Raw genomic sequence first — 20,551 nt, 5'->3', positions numbered from 1 at the left:
TTTGTGAGGATTTAGAGATACACATATATGAAACTTCTGTTTTTATGGAGGAATTGGCGACTACAAATTCAAGTATTCTGGGTATCACCCAAAAAAATGCTAGGCCTTTTGACCTGATATGTTTTGGTTGACTTTTTTTACCTTGTAAATAGCAACTAGATCTTTAATTTATTTTGAGAGGATTCAACAGTGTGGCCAGCAGGAGCAGGGAGGTCATTCTGCCCCTGTGCACTGCACTGGTTAGGCTGCACCTCGAGTCCTGTGTCCAGTTCTGGGCCCCTCAGTTTAGGAAGGAGGTTGACTTGCTGGAACGAGCCCAGAGAAGGGCAACAAAGTTGGTGAGGGGCTTGGAACACAGCCCTGTGAGGAGAGGCTGAGGGAGTTGGGGTTGCTTAGCCTGGAGAAGAGGAGACTCAGGTGTGACCTTATTGCTCTCTACAACTACCTGAAGGGAGGTTGTAGCCAGGCGGATGTTGGTCTCTTCTCCCAGGCAACCAGTACCAGAACAAGAGGACACAGTCTCAGGCTGCGCCAGGGGAGGTTTAGGTTGGAGGTTAGGAGGAAGTTCTACACAGAGAGAGTGCTTGGCCATTGGAATGGGCTGCCTGGGGAGGTGGTGGTATTGCCTTCACTGAAGGTGTTCAGGAGGAGACTTGATGGGGTGCTTGGTGCCATGGGTTAGTTGATTAGGTGGTGTTGGATTGGTTGATGGGTTGGATGCAATGATCTTGAAGGTCTCTTCCAGCCTGGTTTATTCTATGCATTCTATGTATTTTATGTATTCTGTATCTGTCAACACTTCCAATCAAAAGTAGTTTGTTAGAGAAGTAAACATTTCTCTCTTCAGTATTGTGTCTCCATGGTCCTGTAAATGAAATGTGCAGATCCTCTGCAAACTACAGTCCTCTGCCAAAGGTGGTAATCATACTGCGTGCGCTTCAGCACTGCTGCTAGTAAACCTGTTCTTGTAGTTGTTTCCTGGAAAACCTCATCAGTGGCTTTCAAGCTTCAGCACAGCAGAGCTGCTAAAACAGCCCAAACTGTGCTGTGAACATTTCCTGGAAAAGCTCATGTAGGTAATACTTTACATGTGCAGTTATGCTGGGATTGTCGCTTTCTACTGTTCCTGAATTACTGTAAATTAAAGACCTAGGTGCCTAGCAACTCTGTGTGTGTGTATATATGTATATATTTTTTTTCTTCCTGCCTGATAGCAAATACTGTCTTAGTTTAGCTTTGACCATCCAACTTGATGCATACTCAGAAAGGAGTCGTGATGGATGAAATCAGTGTCTGCAGTGTGAATAACTCCGTTCCTTTCCTCACATCTTGCATCTGGCAATTTTTTGTTCAATTTGTAATGTACAAAGCAGCTTGTCTGGAATTTGGCCTTTTCCTCTTGGAGATCAAATAATTTAAGCTTCAGAAAGAGGCATTCTCATGACATGCCTTGTGGTTCCTACAGGTGTTAATAGTGTCTGGATCAGTGTGCTGAGGGCATTAAAGCAATATCCTCCTTCAGATTTGAGATAGTTATTAAGGAAGAGAGAGCAGAAGCAGTTTTTGCACAGGGTGATGATAACAGCAGTGCAACTTTGATTTGTACTATGAACTGCAGAGATTTTGCATGTGTTTTTGTCTATTAATTTAAGTGACAAAAACTCTAATGCCAGCTAGAGCTAAATGTTGTCTCTGCTGTTGATCTTGATGTATCCAGTTGGCTCCAGAAGAAATATACAACTTGCAGTTTATGTGGGTGACCTGTAGTGTATTTAATGACAAGTGGCCTGGAGACTGGGATTTGAATTGAACTGAATTATATGGTTATGATGTATACTGAATGAGTCTAATCTTTGTAGACCCCTTTTCATCAGGCTAGACTAGTAATTACTGCTTTGGCGAAGTGCAGAACCAAGAAACAGCATGTTTGTGTAAGGCATTATGCTTTGATTTGCAGGTGAGCTTAAAATAATGTTTTTAAGCTCTGAGGGCCTCTCCCTGTGATGTGCAAGGACGTGGGAAGGCACATTTAATGCTTTTGAAATGCACGTACAATGTTTCCAAAAGTGTAATAGATCATACAGCTGCTGAAACAAATACTGCTGTTCAGTATTTGAGCTTGGCACTGGTGGCCTTCATACGTTGCTGGGTCAGTGGCATTGTGATTTACATAGTAAAGAATACACATTTTACACAAGTAGTTGATATTTTTAATATGTAATTTGAAACTAGCATTATTTTTGCCATCTTCCTTTGCTGGGGTTTGGGAGTGTGAACTGCATTTTCCTTTCTCTGTACTAATGTGTGCACAGTTTCAATAGTCACTGCCTGTGTGGAAGTATCACCAAGGTTGGAAGAGACCTGGAAGATCATGGAGTCCAACCTGTCACCACAGACCTCATGACTAAACCATGGCACCAAGTGCCATGTCCAATCCCCTCTTGAACACCTCCAAGGGTGGTGACTTCACCACCTCCCTGGGCAGCACATTCTGGTGGTGAACGACTCTCTCCGTGAAGAACTATCTCCTCACCTCCAGCCTAAACTTCCCCTGGTGCAGCTTGAGACTGTGTCCTCTTGTTCTGCTGCTGGTTGCTTGAGAGAAGAGACCAACCCCTTCCTGTCTACAACCACCTTTCAGGTAGTTGTAGGGGGCAATGAGGTCACCCCTGAGCCTCCTCTTCTCCAGACTAAGCAACCCCAGCTCCCTCAGCCTCTCCTCACAGGGCTGTGCTCAAGGCCTCTCCCCAGCCTTGTTGCCCTTCTCTGGACACGTTCAAGTGTCTCAATGTCCTTCCTAAACTGAGGGGCCCAGAACTGGGCACAGCACTCTAGGTGTGGCCTAAGCAATGCGTGCTTCCCTAAGTGTCATCCCAGCACATGTCTAATAAGAGACAACCGCTTCAGGTCTAGGTGTAGCACGACCATGGGCTGGCATTCCATGCCATGGAACCTTTGGGGTCACACTGCTCCTCATGGTGGCTGGTGCCTGGCACTGCTTTAGGTTCTCCATGCTGCAGCATTCCAAAACAGCTTTTAGGCTTGTAAGTTGGTGGGGTCTTTTTTGTTTGTTGGATTGGAAGGTTTCTTGTGTAAATTTTGATGGTTGTGAGGTTTTGGGGGTTTTTTGGTGGTTTTCTTTTTGTGTTTGTTAGGGGTGTTTTTGGTTTTTGACCACCCCACCCCCCCCCTTCTCCAGTACTGCTGTGACATAGAGCTGAACCTAAGATTGCTGCTTTTTGGTTTGCCCTTTTTTTTTCCCTTCTGATAAATGTTGAATTTTTACTGATCATGTTCTTTAGCCCTTCCTTGTGTTTTCATAGAATCAATAAGGTTGGAAAAGGCCTCAGAGATTATCAAGTCCAACCTATCACCCAACACCTCATGACTACTAAACCATGGCTTCAAGTGCCATGTCCAGTCCCCTCTTGAATGCCTCCAGGGATGGTGACTCTACCACCTCCCTGGGCAGCACATTCCAATGGCCAATTACTCTTGCTGGGAAGAACTTTCTCCTCACCTCCAGCCTAAACTTCCCCTGGCACAGCTTGAGACTGTGTCCTCTTGTTCTGGTGCTGGTTGCCTGGTTGCTTTTGTTCATGTAACATCAGTTTTCAGTCTTTCTCTACTGTGTCCTTAAGTACTTTTTTGAAAAGCAATAAGGGATGCAAATATTGTAAAAGTAATAAAATATGAGGTGTATACTAATAAAACAATATGTATCTCCTCCAGGTGTTCAATACCTGTCAGTGTGAAGTGTTTCAAATTTGATAAACCAGTAATTTTAACGGAAGAGACGTGTGTATATAAATACTGCATCAGCAATTGTGTGGCCAGCAGGAGCAGGGAAGTCATTGTGCCCTGGACTCAGCACTGGTTAGGCCTCAAGTTGAGTCCTGTGTCCAGTTCTGGGCCCCTCAATTTAAGAAGGACATTGAGACACTTGAACATATCCAGGGAAAGACAACGAGGCTGGACAGAGGTCTGGAGCATAAGCCCTACGAGGAGAGGCTGAGGGAGCTGGGATTGTGTAGCCTAGAGAAGAGGAGGCTCAGGGGGAGACCTCATTGCTGTCTACAGCTACCTAAAGGGAGGTTGTAGCCAGGTGGGGGTTGGTCTCTTCTCCCAGGCAACCAGCATCAGAATAAGAAGACACAGTCTCAAGCTGTGCCAGGGGAAGTTTAGGCTGGAGGTGAGGAGAAAGTTCTTGCCAGAAAGAGAGATTGGCCATTGGAATGTGCTGCCCAGGGAGGTGGTGGAGTCACCATCACTGGAGGTGCTCAAAAGGGGACTGGATGTGGCACTTGGTGCCATGGTTTAGTTAGTCATGAGGTGTTGGGTGACAGGTTGTACTTGATGATCTCTGAGGTCTTTTCCAACCTTACTGATTCTATGATTCTCTGTGTGCATCAAAACCTCAGACAAATGTCTCCTTAAAAATATTTGCATTTTAAACATTGCATGTGTGTTTAGAGGAATTAAAAAAAGCAAAACTGCTTAGCTTTGGACACTGTTTTTCATATGCAGGTTTATTAGAGCAATGAATATATGATGATACAGAGCCATACCTGAAAATTTGGTGGAAGATAAGCGTGATTTGCTCATTTCTCTATGTTAAATTGAAAGGAGGTGAGTGCTCTCCTGCAAATACTAAGATGTGCTACTATGCAACAGTTCTGTGGCAGATGCAACAGCCTAGTTAAAGAGCACAAAGTTGTTTTCCAGTGTGTGACATTTTGGCCTGTTGTGTTGAGTATTGGGGGTTCTTTGAGTTCCTTGAGTCGGTGCTCATGATGTGGTGTTTGACGCAGGGATATACATTTAACAAAAGAAAGTCTCAAGCCATTATGTGTGGTAATGGTTGCACCATTATGTGTGGTAATGGTTGCAATAAGCAGTGTGAGCAATCTGGCAGTGTAGGCCTGGAGCCTGACATGGTGGTAGGCCGTGTCCAGCATGGTGCAGAAGTAGCTAGCAGCATAGCAGAATAGTGCTGTGCCTGCACCGTGTAACCAAAGCAGGACACCGGTAGCTATAAACACAGTTATCTCAGAATAACAGGACACACCCCTGCATCAACAATCTTGCCTGTTATTACTGGTTTAACCAATAATCTATAGTAATAGTGTGTGGTCACTCCTGGGGGGCTAATGAAGCCATGCCAGCAATGCCCTCCGAGTTGATAAAAGTCCTAAGGGTTTTCTTACTGCGCACTTTCCTCCATGCTTTTCTCACTAGCCTGTCAGCTCTACTGTCTGCTCTGTACCATGCTTTCACCATAGGCCTGAGCCATGGGCCTGCAATACTGAAGCAATAAAGGACAATACTAGATCATATTGATCAGATGTATTGACTCCATTCTCCGTCATTGCTAAATCTGCTGCCCCACATTGGGTGCCAGATTTAGCCAGATATGGCGACGACGGAGGTTCTTGGAATCAATACGGCTGACCAATATGATCGGTATTGATCCTTTATTGTTCCAGCATTGCAGGCCTATGGTGAAAGCATGGCACAGTAAAGCATGGAAGGAGAGGAGGCAGGACAGGCAGGAAAAGAAGTGTGTAGCAAGGAAACTGCTACAATTTATATAACCTTGGTGTGCCTTGTTGGCATGGACTCATTGGTCCCTTATGAGTGACCACACATCACACTATTGTAGATTATTGGTCCAACTATGGATGACACGCGAGGTTTGTTGATGCAGGGGCATGTCCTGTTGTCCCGAGATAACTCACTATGTTTCTAGCTACCAGCGTCTTTAGTTACAGTGCTGCAGGCACAGCACTGTTTTGGCATACTGGTAGCTGGTTCTGCACTTATGCTGAGTATGGCCTACCACCATGTCAGGCTCTTAGCCCTGCACTGCCAGATTGCTCACACTGCTCGTAACTGGCATTCCCACAATTACGAGACAGGGATGAAACCCCTGAAAACAGTGCGAGTAAAACATGAGTGTGTAAGTCAGGACATGTCAAGGCCTATCATTTGCTACTCTTCAAAATACACCAAGATTTCTATGTAAATATTATGATGGTTTCAAAGTTGTCTTTCTGAACAGCAAGGGTTGACTGCACTGAATTTATATCCTTTGCTTTGGAAGATATTCAACAGGAGGAAAGAAAAGCTTTCATATAAATGTAATATTGATCTTATGTGCTGTGGCTTGTAGGCAATAAGGGGGGAACAGGACCATTCACATGATGTGTCAGACTGGTAGAATTAGCCCTAAGTTTCAAATAAGGCTCAGTTTGCTTGTAATAATTTTTAAATAAGGTTATTTTCTTTTCTCTCCTCCTCCAGCTCCTGCCTCTCCCCCCCTCTTCTCTTTCCTCTCCACATATGGTGGCACTGTACTATGAGCACTTCATGACCACAGCTTGCTTACCATTAAAAAAAGTTACTTAAACCATGATAGTTGTTAGCTTCTGTGGACAAAAATAAGTAGTACTTCAAAAAACCAAACCCACAAACAAACTCCTTTATGTTAATGTGTCAGTTGCTTATGAGTATCTCCTGTCCTGCACTGATAAGATGAATTAGCATTCTTGCTTAGCTGTCTGCATACTTAACTTACTGCTGAAAAGGTACATGAAGGAATTTTGGGATACATTGTGTGTGGTGAAAAGCTTGGAAAGATAGTTGTGATTTGAATTTGGAAGAGAGAACAAAAGAAGAATGTGATGGGTTGAGAGAGGAGGCCCAGCTCGCTTCACTTCAGCTCCTGTTTGATGCTGGTGTATGGAGGCCGTGGCAACGCCAGCGCCAAAAGGTGTAGACTAAAATCCCAATTCATAGTAACTGCATAATGTGCAGTGATTCTAGACCAGGCCAATTTTACATGGCTTTTCCAAACAGCTGCTCTTTGGCTTTCAGAGTGAACTTAGCACTCTTCAGGTAAAATTAATTTTGTTAGGCAGAGTCAAAGGTGGTGGGTAAAATTAGAGCTCAGTTTTCAGCCCTAACTATGAACAGGCTGCTGTCTGTAATTAGTGTAAGAGGATTGTGCCAACTTTAATAGGTTTATTTTGCTGAAGTATGTGATTAGTGTTTTATTTTATTATTATATATATATATTTTAATAGCACATAGGAGTTCTAGGTGATGAAACTTTTACAAGGGTTCATTTAGCTTGTGAAATGTAGTAGTGGAAATGTCTGGAGCTAAAATGTAGAATGGAATAGAATTAACCAGGTTGGAAGAGACCTTCGAGATCATCAAGTCCAACCTATCACCCAACACCATCTGATCAACTAAACCATGGCACCAAGTGCCTCATCCAGTCTCTTCCTAAACACCTCAGAATCATTAAGTTTGGAAAAGACCTCTAAGATCATCGGCTCCAACCTTCTACCCAACACCTTCATGACCACATAACCAGGGTGACCCCCCCCAGACACACTGCCTTTGGGGAGAGGGTTCAGCCTGGCCACCACATCTCAAGGTGTTACAAAAAAAGATTTACAAAAATGCAAATAAGGTAAAAAATACAACTATTGGCACAAGTGTTTGGAAGCTCTATGGACCTTCTAGCCCTGGCTAGGGGCAACCAGCTCCTGTCCTTGTCCACCTCCCTTATCCTTAAATCCCTGCAGGACCTCCAGTGATGGTGACTCCACCACCTCCCTGGGCAGCACATTCCAATGGCCAATCTCTCTTTCTGGGAAGAATTTCTTCCTAATATCCAGCCTGAACCTCCCCTGGTACAGCTTGAGACTGTGTCCTCTTGTTCTGGTGCTGGTTGCCTGGGAGAAGAGACCAACATCCGTCTGTCTACAACCTCCCTTCAGGCAATGAGGTCTCCCCTGAGCCTCCTCTTCTCCAGGCTAAGCAACCCCAGCTCCCTCAGCCTCTCCTCCCAGGGCTGTGCTCCAGACCCCTCCCCAGCTTTGTTGCCCTTCTCTGGACACCTTCCAGCAACTCAACATCTTTCCTAAACTGAGGGGCCCAGAACTGGACACAGGACTCAAGGTGTGGCCTAACCAGTGCTGAGTACAGGGCACAATGACTTCCATGCTCCTGTTGGCCACACTCTTCCTGATGCAGGCCTGGATGCCATTGGCCCTCTTGGCCACCTGGGCACACTGCAGGCTCATGTTCAGCCTACTATCAACCAGTACCCCCAGGTCCCTTTCTGCCTGGCTGCTCTCCAGCTACTCTGACCCCAGCTTATAGCACTGCCTGGGGTGGTTGTGGCCAATGTAGTAGCTCTGTATCATGATAGAGCTACCTGTCTCTAAGGCTTTGGCTGGTGTGGTGTAGGAAGAGGCCTTACTCCGAGCGGTGCCACTGTTCACTGACATTGTGCTTAGTCTTGCACAGTTGTCGAAGGTTTCTTGCCAGACCTTCTTCAGTGGCTCTTCATGATAGAATAAACTAGATGATGATGCACTATTAAGGGCAGCGTGTTCATATGTTACAATTAACAGCTTCTTTCCGTTCTTTGTGTTATTCCAAGTACACTCTTCACAAGGGAAAGAATCAGTTGTTGGTTTATTTGTGTAGTCTTACAGTGCTGCTTCAGAAAGCCTGCTCATGAAGTTTACAAAGGTCACACTTGTCTCAGGGTTGACTAGCGGTAGAAATTTCCTAGCTGTCATTGAGGGCATGTAGGAAATGACATTTTGCTAACATATGGAAGCATATCTATATAAAAATGAAGAGTCTTTTTGCTCTGTGGAAATGTTGGATAATGCTAATAATAACTTTGCCTTTTTAATGCCTTTTTTTGTGCCTTCAAAAAATAAAATAAGATTATTAGTTACCAAACCAAAGGGAGACCTGCAGATAAGGACTTAGACATCCTTTCCCCCTAGTTTGTAACAACTTGAACTATTTATAGTGCTCCTTTGCAACTGCTTCCACAGGAATCATTTTGTGGCTGTTACAGTAAGTCAATTGGGCATAATTGGGACAAACCCAAACCAGTAAGAGCCATAGAGAAGATGCAAAAGGAGGTCTAACCAAGCGTTGCATAACTTTCAGGGGGAAATGAGATTCTGTTTCCAAAATGTAAGTTACTAAAGTATCAGCTATAATCATTAGAACCAAATTAAGTGGCATATTGGTGAGAGGAACATCAAACCAAAAGCATTCATTTGAAGTGGGAAGGTATGGAAGACGAGTGAAGAGAATGAACGGGGTAAACAGTCTCCTGAAGCCTTATCTGTGGATTCTGAAGAACACCTGCCTGTAGAGTACATAGAATACACCAATTTGGAAGAGACCTTCAAGATCATCGCATCCAACCCATCAACCAATCCAACCCACCCACCTAAACAACATACCCATGAATGGGAAAACCCTTCAATACAAGGATTGTAGAATTGGGTGAGGAGGAAAGGAACTTTCTTTTGAGATGTCTGTAGTTGTGTGAATATGAAGAGTCTTTTGCAGTGGTGATCACAAGGTGCTTTGCTTTCTGAGAGATGCCTTGGAAGGAAAAATTGAACTGTGTGCAAAGCCCAGAGTAGTATTTTACATAATTGTGCGTACCAGAAGTAGGGCTTTGGTTCAAGTTCTTAAGCAGCTTTTAACATCAGACCTCAGAAAGAAAAGAACAGCCAATGGTGTGACAGAACCTAAACACAAAGTGGAGCTAGCATATTCTGCCACTGTTTTTGAATTGGAGTAGTGTGTGCTGCTCCTCCACAAAGATTTTCCTGCTAGTGTCTTCAGGCCTCCTTTGGAAGCCTCATGGAGAAATAGTTGCAGTAGTGTGGCCTAAATGAAATAAGAGGGTTTTGGGTTTTGTTGTGGTGGTGGGTTTTGGTGTGTGTTTGTGTGTTGTTTGGTTTGTTGATTGGCTGTTTGGTTTGGGGGGGGGTTGGGTTTGGTTTTGTTTCTTCCCTCCTCCTCAAAATCGAGAACTTACATAAACAAGACTATAGCAAAATTGTCAAAGAATTAAGAGGCCGTTGGAAGAATGACTTTTCCCCCCCCTCCAGTTGCTAGTTAGAAAAGTCAATGTATGGAAAGCTTTGATTTCAATTAGCAGCACAGTGGAAGTTACAATTTTTAAATTCTTACTTGTGTGAGAGTGTTTATAAGGCAGAGGAAATGATTGGCACAGTTGGACTGGGAAGAAGGTTTCTGCTGTGTCGTTGTTAGCTGTCAAGTGCAGTATGGTAGCATGGACAAAGAAGCCACCAGCACACTTGCTAACACTGCTTCAAGCAAATCCTTCCCTGCTTTTATTTGCTGTTTGCTTGTTCTGCTGTTTTATGCAAGCCATCCATCTCCACACACACGTGCCTGCTTTTAACCGTCACTTCCTGCGGTCATGTGCTTTTGATGCCGCACCTGTGTTCGACCAGCTCAACACAGACTCATTTCAAAAGGATCCCAAAGACAAAACCACTGCCCTCTTACTGCGCCACCGGCCGCCTCAGATCAGCTGCTACTTAAACTGACACTTGCTTTGTGAAGTGCTTGGCATATTAGACTATTTGTGTCCAGGCTCTTCCAATGAAGCAAAGGGATTATCTCCCAGTGTACTCCACAAGCATGTATGGAAGAAGGACGTTTACTGAAAGCCTGCGAACCGTGGAGATGTGCCTCAGAGTTCTCAATGGGACACATGAAGGAGTGGGAAACTGAGTTGGAAACAAGGTATTAGGAAAACCTATTCAGTACGCGCAGTTGTTTGCCTGCAGTTGGAGTGCCTTCCCTTCTTGCAATCTTTTTCAAGTGTAGATCACTCCTGTTAAATATAGAGCAGGGAAAATCTTGTGTTAAGTAGAGATATGAACCTGAACAGAAGAAGAGGTCAAGCATGGAAATAAATTCCAGTCAGTACTGGATGATTGAGAAGTACCTTTCCTCTTGCTGTCTCTTGTTTGGAGAGGCAGTGCTTGAATTCACTTCAGAAGTGAGGAGAAGAAAAGTACAGCTAACTTTTTTTTTTAAGGACTCAACTTACTCCCTAAATTTGCATTAGTATCTGAAAGATGGGTGGCTCAACCCTGTGGTCACCTGCATCATCACATTAGTTCCTGAGCAGTAGCTGGATAGTAAATGTTGTAGTGCACACTTTGCTTGAATTTTAACGTAAAAGGTCTGCTGCTTAGGACACTAGTATTTGAGTGGTGAACATACTGTTGGGAATGGTTTAATCTAGCCTTGTAGCTTGTCACAGTATCACAGTATAACTAAGGTTGGAAGAGACCTCGAGGATCATCAAGTCCAACCTGTCTCGACAGACCTCATGACTAGACCATGGCACCAAGTGCCACGTCCAGTCTCCCCTTGAACACCTCCAGGGACAGCGACTCTACCACCTCCCTGGGCAGCCCATTCCAATGACGAATGACTTGCTCAGTGAAGAACTTTCTCAGTTCTTCAGTGCACGTAGTTTCCTGGACCACTTTTGGAAAAGAAGATTGGTTCTTCCACGGACTAGAAGCCTCTTACCAGTTTTCCAGACCTTTGGTCTATTTGTGGTCACCGCTCCAAGTACGTTCCAGTTATCATAGAGTGGTTCGAAGACAGCCCAGGTGTGAAGTGTCTGTTTCAAAAACCATAGTCAGCCTTGTTTAGAGATATCATGTACATTTGTGGGAGGGATTAGGTAGAGGTTTTTTCACTTATTTTTCTTGGAAGTCATTGGAAAGCAAAAAAATAAATCTGTTTTAATTTCACTTGGGGTAGATTAGTGGGTGTCAAATGTTACACAATACTTGACATATCCACTGCTGTTAAGTTGGCTGTGGCAAAGGGATTACCTGATAATGAATCACCGAGCTTTTTAGCCATTTAAAGGGAATCGTGCTGCTTCCTTGCCCTGGTGGTATTCGCTTTCCTACCCAGGATCTTCTCGTGACAGTTTGTGTTTGGATGTGGAAGACTCCACGCAGATGTGCAGGCACCAGTTTGACAGCTTTGTGTTCAGCTTCTACCTTGCTAATTGTTTTTGTGGGATTATTTGGATTGTGTAGAAAGCTTTTGCCAAATCCCCTTTATTACCGAAGTTATTGTTGCCAGCAGGAATAAGATTAAAGGTGCTTAAGTCTGTAGAGTTGTTTCTAATTTGTACGTGTCATTCCAGTGGCATTTGAACAGAACTCTGTTTCTTCCCCTCCCTGCTCCCCTGTGGTACTGTGCTGGAGTTAGGGCTGAGAAGCCAAGCTATTGGAAGAAAATTCATTTTGTTCCCTAATTATTATGCTGGCACTCGGGAGATAATTTTTCCCTTCATGCACTGCCAATTAATATGCAAATGAGCTGATAAATATTTATACTGTGATTTAAATTATGCAGGGAGTGCTTTCAGTGTACTCTGCAAATGAATTGTTCATGGACTTCAAAGTGCTGGCTGCTGTGCTAACGAGAGGAGATTTGCATAAGGCCCTAATCAGGCGCATACTGATTAAGCTTCATTATGGAAACTGCCAGCTGCAATCTTTGTTTCTATTTTATTACAAAAAGGGGAACTTTTCACGCTTCAGTCGCCTTGACAATGTCAGACACAGCTAGTAGGAGAGACTAAAACTCCACAGAGCAACTGAAGTTTCCCTGTTCAGTTGAAGATTGCTATGGTGTAACTGAAGTTGTATTTCTTCCCCCACCTCCCCACTCCCTTTCGTGTTCTGTTGAGAGCAGTAGTGTAGATTAGTTAGAAATTGTCATTCTCCCTTTCCTTGGACTATCTGAACCTGTAGAGGATACCGCAGCAATGCTGGACTGCAGCGACTACGTTCTAGGTGGGTATCAGCTCAGCTCTTTCTTACGAGCGTTTAGTATGGAAATAGAGGCTGTGAGGTTGACTATGCATAGAGCTGTAATCACATATGCAGAGGCTAGAGGTGTTTGTAAGGCTGAAGCTCATCAGTGAATCAGCAGCAAGTAGCTGCCTGATAGATAGATCTGTACCAGGAAAATACATGGCTTGTATTTTTTTTTCTCTTTTCCTTCTTTTTCTTTGCCTTGCTCCAGGAGAATTTTTCCTCTGCACTGGAGAGATTTGCTGCTAGGCTTGGCTGAGACTAATACAGACCTTTTGCTTTTAGTGTTTCAATCTGAGAAGCATCTGAGCTCTAACGAACACTGGACTTGCCTTGCCTAGCTGTGTTACGAATTTTAAAGCATTACAATGAATGAGAGTCCCAGTCTCAAAGAATTCAGTAATCATGTTGAGCAGTTCCCTTATGTCTGTGTATTTTTAATGCAATAACAGGGTTCTTCATGCGTAATCGAAAGTAAGGTGGAGTGCACAGTGGTTGCCATTGATACCGTTGCAAGCTGTGCTTAAGGTTACTGGGATAATATATTTCGGGCTGAGATTCCATCAGGACTGCAGAACAATCCATTAAAATGATATGTAGTAACAGATCATCCTTGTTTGACACCACCTTTTGCTTTATTTTCAAGACTCTTTCCCCAGAGATCAATGTATTACTATTATCATCATTATTTTTATTATTATTATTAATAATAATAATAACCCATTCTATAAGCTCATGTCAGAGGAAGAATGTATTTTTGGATGGAAAATTTTAAAGCAGGCATCTGAATATGACTTTTTTCAATAACTTAATTTCTAAGGAATTCATGGCATGTTTTCATTCATGTTGAGCTCCCCCCTCCCTCCTCCCCCCTCCACATGTCAGTGAATCATTTTTGCTTTTGCTGATGGAGTATTGGTCAGTTTAATGGATGAAAGGAAATGGTTAATAATGTATTTCATGTAAAGATTTTCTGGGTTTTACCAGCTATGTACAGCCCATAGTACTCCAGCTTGGTCCACTATCCACTGCTTCTTCCTCCTGAATACCTTTGAAATGTTACTGGGGGTGTGTGAAAGCCTGGCACAGCACTGCCTTGTGGCACCCTCAGCTGTGCCAGCAAAGCAGCAGTACTGAATGTATTCACTCCTGAGAGTCTGATTTCAGTCATGCACCTGCTACTTTCAATCCTTCCTTCTGTGGAGTGTTCCTAGATAATGTTGGCAGAAGTTGTAGCCCAGGGCCTTTATTTAAGGACCCAGAGAAATAAAGTGAAGGTGAGGGCATTATGGTGTTTCTTGTAGCCCACTTTGTTTATTCCTTTAACTTTAGAGCAGAACTCATATAAGCATCTGTAAACTGAAGAACCTTTTTATTTGATGTGTAATGAATCTGTAGGTTTAGTGTTTGGTGGCTGTGTGTCTGTTTTGCTGGTAGCAGTTTTGTTCCTCAGATGTATATCATACCATTTGCAATGGAAATAGTGTCATTGTTCTTGATGCTTTTCATGCAGAGGGCCCACAGATTGAGTGAGAAATAGTGAAATAATGGATGCTATCCTTTGTTTGAACCTGAACAGCACTAGCAAGATGATGCTTTTTTGCAATAGCAATGTTTGAGGTCTTTGTTAGGGATGACTCTTCACAATAGTCTTCATTGAGATAGGAGTTTGGTAGTTGAGGAAACTTCATGTCTATGTTTAGTACTGGGAAACACTGAAAACCTTCTTAAAAGTACTTATTTTGCAGCACAGCCTGTCAGAAAAACATGTCTTGGTTGCTTTATGAGATCTCTACAATTAAAACTCTGTCCTGGGCAGGCTTGCTCATCATGCAGGAATTTTTATTCTATGACCCACAGCATCCAGTGGGAACAGTCAATATGTTTCTTGGAGTTCTGTGCACAGGACAGTTGTGTCCCCCTCTGTATTTAGTTTGTTTATGTGATTATTAGTGACCTTCATGGTGGCTCTAATACTTCAGTTTCTGCAACATACTAGCAGAGGAGGCCCTGTGTCGTGTTCTTTGACAGAGATTTCTGAAGTGTTTCAGTGAATGGTTCCCATGTTATTGAGAAGCAGTCTTCAACCTTTGCTCTTCCTTTCTGTAGTAAGTACTGTTGTGAATTCTGTCTATCCTTGTGCTATGGGCTAATAAAAATAGATCTTATGCCCATTAGCCCCACGAGTTAGCCTACTTTCCACAACCAAATATATTTGACTTGTAAGTCCTTCTTGCTCCTTTTCGTGTTGGCTGAGGACTCTCTGTGGTTGTGTCCACAGTGAAGTCTCCCACTCTGTGTTTTCTCAACCTACACTAATTTCAATAGCCAGCTGTGTGTCAAGGAAGGAACTAACACTATTCAACAAATGAATGTTACCTGTAATCAATTCCAAAGTGTGGTGCCACGAGCAACGTGATTGAAGATAGCTGCAACTTCTAGGTCGAGACATACTTTGTTTTACACAAAGATCAAGAACAGAGGGACACTTCAGCAACAATTTCTGTGCAGTCAGTGGAACTTGTGTACTGTTTCCAGAGTGTGGCTCACACGATCCAGATGTGGAAAATTGCAAAATAAGGAGCCAGGAAGCAATAGGTTCTATGTCTGCAACCCTAGCAGGGCTCTGCTTTGCAAGACTATGAACCTGTAGCTTCAGTCTGCTAAGCAGAGTCTGTGAGAAACAGGGCAGAACTTGCAGCCTTTTGCTAAAGCATGGGCAAGCAATGTGCAGCTGGAAAGTTTCTTCTCAGTTGCTCCCCCTTTCAAAAAGCAGTTTAACCCATGTCTGACTCTGTACTAAGAGCAGTATCATAGTCAGGGTTGGAAGGGACCACAAGGATCAGCCAGTCCCAACCCCCCTGCCATGGGCAGGGACACCCCACACTACATCAGGCTGGCCAGAGCCTCATCCAGCCTGGGCTTAAACACCTCCAGGGACGGGGCCTCAACCACCTCCCTGGACAGCCCATTCCGGGGCTTCACCACTCTCATGGTGAAGAACTTCCTCCTCACCTCCAGCCTCAATCTCCCCACCTCCAGCTTCATTCCATTAACATTCATTCATTCCAGTAACATTGATAGTTTAACTCATTTACACGTGACTGACATTTGAAAGATTTAAGCTTAAGCATAGGAACTTTCTGGGAACAATTGAGGCTCTGGAGAGGTTGGGTTAACTTGTGTAGGGAAGATTCTCACTTGTTACAATCCTCTGGGTTGTCTAGGCTAGGCCCAGCTAGGTTCAGCTGCAGCAGTTGTTTACAAGGAGAGTGACATTTGTTTAAAGACTATTGGTATGTCTTGCCTTATGCTTCCAAACTGCTTATTGGAATTTTTCCAAGGTTGCTGTTGCTTACCTTTTCTCTCACACATGTTGCATTTCTAAGTACCTCCCTCCTCCTCCTCCCACCTGTATTCCCAGAAAGACTTCATTCCTGTTTTCATTCAGGCCCTGTCAATGTGCTTTGTTCCTTCTGGCTTGTGCTTGTGTTACTCTGCTGCTGTCACCTCAGTTCTGGTAGCCTGAGGGCAGCTCTGGTCTTTGGGCAGGAGCAGGTGATAGTACACAGCAGTAGGCTGGATTCTCATTTCCAACTCGTACAGACTGCCAAGCAGTGGTGTGGCTGGGCATTCTTAGAAATAGCTGGGGGAATGATGCAGTAGTTAATGCTGTTATGATATTCTTCTTCAGCCAGTTGGTATTTTGGAAATCATTGCTTTGATGGAAGCCCATGAGAAAGGTATCCTTTTAAGCACCTAGCAAGAGAGAAACTTGGAATAAAGGGTTCTTTCTGCACTTCACTGGTGATGGATTTGCTTATGCTTCATTTTATGAACTGATCTGTCTTTTAGTTTGTGACAATGTGGTACACTGAGGTGGGTAGCAAGGAATTGGGAGGTAATAAGCTGGAGAGCTGATGCTGTACACAGAACAGCTGTATAGATTCCTACATAAGGCAGCTATTCCCTTATCTGGAGAGGCCCTCTGCATTGCACTGCATTCAACTGACAGACTTTGAAGCCAAGAGCAGACTTTTCAGTAAATTTACCTAGAGGGAGAAAGAGGAGAAATGGTTTTGTGTTTGTGTGGTTTTGCATGAATACATAGAAAATGTAAACTAACAGCAGCAGTCACAGCCCTGTGAAACAAAAATGCAGTATTAGACAAATGACAGCAAGTTAATTACGACTGAATTTCCTTTCTCTTATGGGGGGAAAAGACCAACAGAAGAATAATACAGGCCATGGTGGTTAGACAGGATTGTTAGATGTTTCTCTCCTTTTTGGTTCTATGACTTTCTTTCTACTAAAACTTGAGTTCTTGCCTACCCTTGCCCTCTGTTGTGCTGTTTCTCATTTCCTTCGCGCTGTATTTCGGCATCCGGGAACAAGGAGAAGTTTTGGAACAACACTTGTGGAAGATTCAGTCCTGTTTTCCTCTGTTGATCATTGGGTTTGTGTTATAATAGGAATTAGGGTAAAGTGCATATCAAATTCTCATGTTCTATACTTCCCCTGGATGAGAGGGTGTGACTGGATTTGTTGGTTGCTTCCTCATCCCCCCATTATTTCACCTTTCTTTCTGTTCTAATGCAGACTCAAGAATGAACAATCCGTCAGAAACCAGTAAACCATCCATGGAGAGTGGGGATGGGAACACAGGTAAGAAAAGATGAATTGGTGCACAGATGTTTGCTGATGGAATTGAACAGAAATTAAAAGCAACATTCCTTTACCAGTTTACAGGAAATCAAAGCAAAACAAAACCACCTCCCTATACACATCTGCTGTTTTAGAGACTGGGAAACAGTTTTGTCTTGCCATTAATCCTGCTATGTGCAGGCCATTATTCACACCTACTGTCTCAGAGCACTACCTACACGTTTTCTGTAGATCCCTCTCCCTCACTTCCTCTATCTGTAAAGTTTCTGATATTCTGAAAGGTCTGGTGGCACTAGCTCTCCATAAGCAGCCTCTTCTTTTTCCTTGCAGAGAATACCTGCAACACCTCTGACTTTCTAATTTGCTTGGGTTGAATTTTTCCCTGGCAGAGATGCAGGCTGCTGCCTGATCTCGTTTCCATTTTGGATTTCATTCACGCTCTCACAACAGTTCTCAACACCAAGACCAAGGGAGAAAGGATGATTTCTCAACATTTGAAAACTAAATCAAATATTAGTTGGCTTTTCTGTAATTTCTTCATGTATTAGAGCAGGACATTGAAATTTGGCTGGGAAGAACAGCTTTTGCACAGGGCAAATGTGCATTTTGGCACATCCTTAGATGGGGCCGAGTTCCAGTCCATTGACGAAGCTTGTTAAGCCAATACAACTCAATCATATTATCGTGCTTTGATTCCTTTCTAGAGGCGATCTAATGTTCATTTTGGTGTCTAGAGAAATGACAGTTCCAAATGGAATGTAAATAGGTTAAACTCAGACTTTAGGCCACACCTTGAGTCCTGTGTCCAGTTCTGGGCCCCTCAATTTCAGAAGGACATTGAGACACTTGAACATGTCCAGGGAAAGACAATGAGGCTGGACAGAGGTCTGGAGCACAGCCCTGCGAGGAGAGGCTGAGGGAGCTGGGGTTGCTTAGCCTGGAGAAGAGGAGGCTCAGGGGAGACCTTGTTGTTCTCTTCAGCTACCTGAAGGGAGGTTGTAGACAGGCGGAGGTTGGTCTCTTCTCCCAGGCAACCAGCAGCCGAACAAGAGGACACAGTCTCAAGGTGTGCCAGGGGAAGCTTAGGCTGGAGGTGAGGAGAAAGTTCTTGCCAGAAAGAGAGATTGGCCATTGGAATGTGCTGCCCAGGGAGGTGGTGGAGTCACCATCCCTGGAGGTGTTCAGGAGGGGACTGGATGTGGCACTTGGAGCCATAGTTTAGTTAGTCATGAGGTGTTGGGTGACAGGTTGGATGATCTTTGTGGTCTCTTCCAACCTTATTGATTCTATGATCTCTGAGGTTAGAACAACATTTGGGAGGAGATTTTTAATGAGAAGGAGCTTGGCCTTGTTCCTTTGAGAAAAGTCTGGTTACCTTGTATGAGGAAAATTCTTTTTCTTCCTCTTTGTTGAAAGTTTTATTTTAAACTCTTGTTATTGAACTGTGGTGAAGTTAAGAGTTTGTTTAATTTCATGCTGCTGTCTCCTCATTCTGTGTGCAAGTCATTGGTACACCTGCAAGTGACTGAATGTTCCTGGTACTGATCTGAGGGTCTGGATGTTTTCTGCTGACACATGGAGTCAGAGTGCATCCTGCTCACTTACTGATGTCTGTTTTGTTACTGGGATCTCTGTTTTTACAGTTTCCCCTGTGTTTGTAATAGGAGGGGTGTCAATTCTTTTTATGTGCAAAAATTACTCCTTTTTTATTTAATGCTGACTTAGAATGACAGGAAACATTATTTAAAAAACCACCTGGGTGGTAAATATTTCAGAGTCATGAACAGCATCAAGAGGAGAATGGTGTTAAATAGCCCTCTAGAATCCTTGTAGCTAGAAGGTGTGTGTAAACCTTTGAGAAAGTTCAGACTTCCTGCTCTGTGTGCTTTCTCCAGAGTGTGTTCCTGATGCACAGCCTATAGTGCAGCTTTGGACACTGTTTCCCACAGAATTCTTGTGGACAAACTGGCTGCTCTTGGCTTGTCTGAGCACACACTCTGCTGGATAAAGCACTGCCTGGGTGAATGGGTCCAAAGAGTGGCAGTCAGTGGAGTTAAATCCACCTGGCAGGCAGTCACAAGGGGTGTTCCTCAGGGCTCAATGTTGGGACTGCTTCTGTTTAACATCTTTATTGATGATCTTGATGAAGATGTAGAGTGTGTCATAGAGTTTGCAGACACCACCAAGTTGGGTGGGAGTGTTGATGTGCACAAGTATATGGAGGCTCTGTAGAGGACTTGGATAGGTCAGATTGATGGGTCTGATGGGTCAATGTTAATGGTATGAGCATCAACAAGGCAAGTGCCAAGTCCTGCACTTAGAATACATAGAATAGAATACATAGAATAAACCAGGTTGGAAGAGACCTTCAAGATCATCGCGTCCAACCCATCAACCAATCCAACACCACCTAAACAACTAACCCATGGCACCAAGCACCCCATCAAGTCTCCTCCTGAACACCTCCAATGATGGTGACTACACCACCTCCCCAGGCACCTATGAAATGCTGCAGGCTTGGGGAATAGAGTAGAATAGAATTAACCTGCTTGGAAAAGACCTTCAAGATCATCAAGTCCAACCTATCACCCAACACCATCTCATCAACTAAACCATGGCACCAAGTGCCTCATCCAGGCTCTTCCTAAACACCTCCAGTGATGGTGACTCCACCACCTCCCTGGGCAGCACATCCCAATGGCCAATCACTTTTTCTGTGAAAAATTTCTTCCTAACATCCAGCCTAAACCTCCCCTGGCACAGCTTGAGACTGTGTTCTCTTGTTCTGGTGCTGGTTGCCTCGGACAAGAGACCAACCCTCACCTGGCTACAACCTCCCTTCAGGTAGCTGTAGACAGAAATAAGGTCTCCCCTGAGCCTCCTCCAGTCTAAACAAGCCCAGGTCTCTCTGCCTCTCCTCCTAGGGCTTGTGCTCCAAAACCCTCACCAGCTTTTCTGGACACATTCAAGTATCTCAATGTCCTTCTTAAATCGAGGGGCCCAGAACTGGACACAGGACTCAAGGTGTGGCCTAACCAGTGCTGAGTATAGGGGCAGAATGACTTCCCTGCTCCTGCTGGCCACACTGTTCCTGATGCAGGCCAGGATGCCGTTGGGCTTCTTAGCCACCTGGGCACACTGCTGGCTGAAAGTGTGGCTGGAAA

At 44.0% G+C, this 20,551-nt stretch overlaps 1 protein-coding gene across 11 annotated transcripts in view; it reads left to right on the top strand.

The window, feature by feature from the left end:
- POU2F1 (POU class 2 homeobox 1) overlaps positions 1 to 20,551 on the top strand; it is a 144,696-nt gene that overhangs the window by 60,930 nt on the left and 63,215 nt on the right. For 10 of the 11 annotated variants that reach the window (XM_054165950.1, XM_054165949.1, XM_054165945.1 and 7 more), the window contains exon 2: positions 17,322 to 17,387. In XM_054165950.1, the coding sequence (XP_054021925.1) occupies positions 17,322 to 17,387 (66 nt within the window). Of the gene's footprint in view, positions 1 to 12,483; positions 12,702 to 17,321; positions 17,388 to 20,551 lie in introns of those variants that run through there. The other variant, XM_009899699.2, reaches the window with a different exon arrangement.

This window comes from Dryobates pubescens, chromosome 12 (genome assembly GCF_014839835.1).
Source record: "Dryobates pubescens isolate bDryPub1 chromosome 12, bDryPub1.pri, whole genome shotgun sequence".
Lineage (NCBI taxonomy): Eukaryota > Metazoa > Chordata > Aves > Piciformes > Picidae > Dryobates > Dryobates pubescens.
The sequence above is the reverse complement of the archived record's forward strand: the minus strand, read 5'-3'. Positions and strand labels throughout refer to the sequence as shown.